The sequence below is a fragment of the Lactuca saligna genome, chromosome 8, assembly GCF_052625555.1.
Source record: "Lactuca saligna cultivar CGN05327 chromosome 8, ASM5262555v1, whole genome shotgun sequence".
Taxonomy (NCBI): domain Eukaryota; kingdom Viridiplantae; phylum Streptophyta; class Magnoliopsida; order Asterales; family Asteraceae; genus Lactuca; species Lactuca saligna.
The window spans coordinates 80364339-80368147 of NC_136424.1; the positions used below are offsets into that span (position 1 = coordinate 80364339).

Below are 3809 nucleotides of genomic sequence, written 5' to 3' on the forward strand. Positions count from 1 at the left end.
GTAGTAATAATCACATGTTTGTGTTAAATAATAAATCATTAAGTGCATTATACATATTAATCTTGAAATTCTTGATTTTTTTTCTCTTTTTATGACAATTTTGACCCTTTGACTGAATTTGACCGAGTTGGCCGGGTTTAACCGAGTAGGCCCGAGTGAGACCGAGTAGGCCAGAGTTTGACCGAGTTTGTCCGATTTTTGACCGATTTTTGACCGATTTTTGGCCAATTTTGACTAAATCCGAGTTTTTTGGCCGAGTTGACATTACTCGCCTCGGTGGAGGGCCGATTCTGAGTACTCGGCCGAGTAGGCCAAGTTTTGCAACACTGCTTTTAACCAAATCAAACATTATTTGACGATCAAAATTAGACAGAAGCAGTAAACCTAAGTTGTTAAAATTTGGTCTAATGTAAGTGTTAATTCCATTACTCTTCAGCCAACCCCCCCCCCCCCCCCCCCCCCCCATACATAAAATAACAAAACTCATATTTTCTTTGAAAAAAAATTTCAACCCTAAAACCGATTGAATATTGCAGATAGATAAAAAAAACACGATCATTTATATTACAAAAACAATCACTAATACCCTTGTAACAACCCATTCCGCGGGGATGTTAAGGCTTCCGCGGAGCCCTTGTAACAACTATAGAGTATTTAATGAGCATCCAAAACAATCGTTCCACGAAGGGCTTAATGTCTTCGCAGATGTATCTATGCGAGCAAACATTTTCAGACCGAAAAATGTACAACATTTATAGTTCTGTGGAGAATTCGTCATTCCGCGGAGCCCCGTAGAGGGTCCTCCGTAGAATGCATTTCTATAGCTAGAAATGTATTTTTTTTTCATGACTAAATTTTGAAATTCCCCTTAAAAATGACTATAACCGGTATTTTCCCTACACACAAACATACAATAAAAGTTTCATCGGCACGAAGAATATATGAAATAGAAGTATATATAAATGCAAAAAAAAAAAAAAAAAAAAAAAAAAAAAAAAAAAAAAAATTAAGTTAAAGAAAGAAGATTTTAAAGTAAACTGAGGGTTTGAATGTTAATGTTTAGTGACTATGAAATAACGGTAGAGTCGAGTTTTGAAAAACAATTATTATGAATCTGTGGAAATAAATATTTTATATATTTTTTGGGGTGTACAACCAAATATCTTCCAATAATTATTATGAATATGTTTGGATGAATTTATTGGTGAGATGCAAGGCATGATGGATTTTAAAGGATGTTTGGAGGATCTAAAAGAATAAATATCTTCCAATATTGCTCGACTTTCATATATGATTACAATCATGGTGACCGGTCATGAAATTTGAAACGGGGGTTCTTGAGAGTACAAAACCAGATGACGATGACGATATTGTTCTTGGGAAGAAGGTCATAAAAGTTGAAAAGAAAGCGTGGGAAGATTTGGTGTACCCTCTTTTTTAATATACATATAAATATTAGAAATGTATAGGAAAAGTGTCAAAATCTATTAAGGTTTTACTCCCTCTTTGAAGGTCGAGCCTATATAAAAGTCAACATGATCTAACTAGTTTCTACTTCCCCGCTATAGTTATAGCAATCATCGGGAATTCCTCTATCTTCTTTGAATGAGGAGAGAGGGTACTCATTCCTCTCACGTAGGTCGAGTGGTTTTGCTCCTATAAGTTAGTTCTCATTTCTAAGCTCTAACTCTTTACTTTCTTTCCCACCGTAGAACTCCAATCGAAAAGGGAATCTCCCATTGGTCAACTTTCTCTATATGGCGTTCATTATGTTGGTACCCATGTAATCCTTCTTTCTCAACATTCAACTTCTTCCGATCCTCTTTAAGCAAAAAGTGCGATCTGAAAACCTGAGTTAAGCAAATATCTTTCTTCAATAGTAGATTCCACTCCATTCGCTTAGATGATTTAGATGAGTTATAGACTAACAAAACAATAAATTAAAGTGGACTTTTGTTGAAGCGACGAATATTGCTTTGCTTGCTCGACATGCCAATTTTGGAAGCCTGATTTGGCGACCAACTGCCAAGTTCTCTTCTCTTTGACTTCTTGTTTCCTATTTTCTTCTCCCCCGCTCGGCGACCTATCCCCTCTCTTCTTCTTCCTCACTTCTCACTCTTTCTTCCTTGTTAGAGTTGAGGTGGAGCTAGATTAGCTCAACACCCCTCCCCTCAATGTTAAAAATTAAAACTATGAGCTTTTGTGAACATCTATGACCATTTTTGCGGTTTAGTCTTAGTAAATCTTTTACCCGTTAACATCAATTAGACAAGAGTATAGGGACCATATGTTGCAAATTCTGGACCATAATTCTTTTATCTCAATCCTAGAAAATGGAAATCCGGCTGTTCTCTCTTGGCGACCTTCCGCTGCCATGTCGCCGCCGATTCTTCAGATGCATCTATCAATCCATACATCTGCGTCATCCCTCTTATCCTTCTCATCCCAGATTGTGTCTGACCCCACCCACTTATTCCTGACATCCAGTTTCACTCGTCTCTCAATTGCTAAACCACCCCCATCAACGACGATTCGCATGGGCGGAGGTCCGAGAACATTCCCCGGTGGCGTTTCCAAGTGGCAGTGGAAACGGATGCAAGCAAAGAAGGCTAAACAACTCCTCAGAGCTCGGCTCGCCCGTGAACGCCAGGTTTACGAAATGCGAAAAAGGGCTGAGCTAAGCGCCGCCATTTCGGAGCTCGAGCGGCCTTGGGAAGTCGTAGAGAAAGCCCCGAAGTTGTTTTCCACTAGCGCCGATGAGCAATTGAAGGTTTTGGCTGACCGGTTTCAGAAACCGGGTGGGTTCGATTTATGGTCCGAGAAAGATGGACCCCAGTTGTTTGAAACTGTAGATGGTATTCCCTCCGCTAGGTTTTTCCCAAAAGGGGTTGTTCATAGCATCAAACCATACGGAAGAATCACTGATGGGTATTCGCCTGAAGAACCCGATTTAGTTCATAGAGATGAACATGATGAGAAATCAATGAAATTTGAGAAAAACAATACAGGTATTGGGTATCCCTTTTCGGACGATGATTCGGGTTTGATTCTCAGAAATGGGCATGACGAGAGTTCAAGGAACGCAAATAGGAAATCCACGAAAAAGGATAGTAGAAGGAGAATTCGTACAGGGTTGGATTCGGGTCAAGATGGAGTCAATCAGAAAGATAGTGGGAGTATTTGGAGAAAAGATACGAAGAGGGGAAATGGTAGAACAGAACACTCTGCTTCAAATTCAGAAGTGTTTGATATGAGTTTGCAAGATGATGGAAGCTATGGAATTTTAAAAGAGGAAATGAAGATTACAATGAATAGACAAGAGCATAGAGGAAATGAAATCTGTTGAGGTAAACTGAACCACAATTCATTGTTTCTGTCATACTAGATTAATAGTACATATGTTCATTAAACTTGTATTTATCTATCTATTTATAAATGCATTTTAATGTTTAATCATGAAACTTATCCATTTACATATTCCTTTTAACATCGAAGAAACAGTTACATATAAAGACTTAACATCGTCCTGGTGAATTGGAAATCAGTAATGAAGCAAATATAAGCATTGATAGAATGGGAATAATGGAAAATGGAAGTAAAAAACGGACCAAAATTTGTGAAATGATGAAAAGACCTTGTGTCGTAGACTAGTAGTGAAGCTATGGTGACCTCAAAAGCAAGTGGATTGAATGACGTAAGTCAACACTAATAGTGATTCACAACATCCATTGAGTGCCTTGTTCATAGTCGAATACTTTTAAGGGGAAAAGTCAAATTGCAATTAAATTCAATGATGAAAATCAATGCTG

General features: G+C 38.1%; 1 protein-coding gene across 1 annotated transcript; it reads left to right on the top strand.

The window, feature by feature from the left end:
- Positions 1-2313: 2313 nt before the first annotated feature.
- EMB1513 (copper ion transmembrane transporter) lies at positions 2314-3453 on the top strand. Its single transcript, XM_078971052.1, has one exon. The coding sequence runs from the start codon at positions 2375-2377 to the stop codon at positions 3344-3346; it is 972 nt and encodes a 323-aa protein (XP_078827178.1). The 5' UTR covers positions 2314-2374; the 3' UTR covers positions 3347-3453.
- Positions 3454-3809: the final 356 nt, after the last annotated feature.

What these genes read in the sequence shown, in the direction of transcription:
- EMB1513 (XM_078971052.1), top strand. Translation starts at nt 2,375, where the DNA reads ATGTCGCCGCCGATTCTTCAGATGCATCTATCAATCCATACATCTGCG.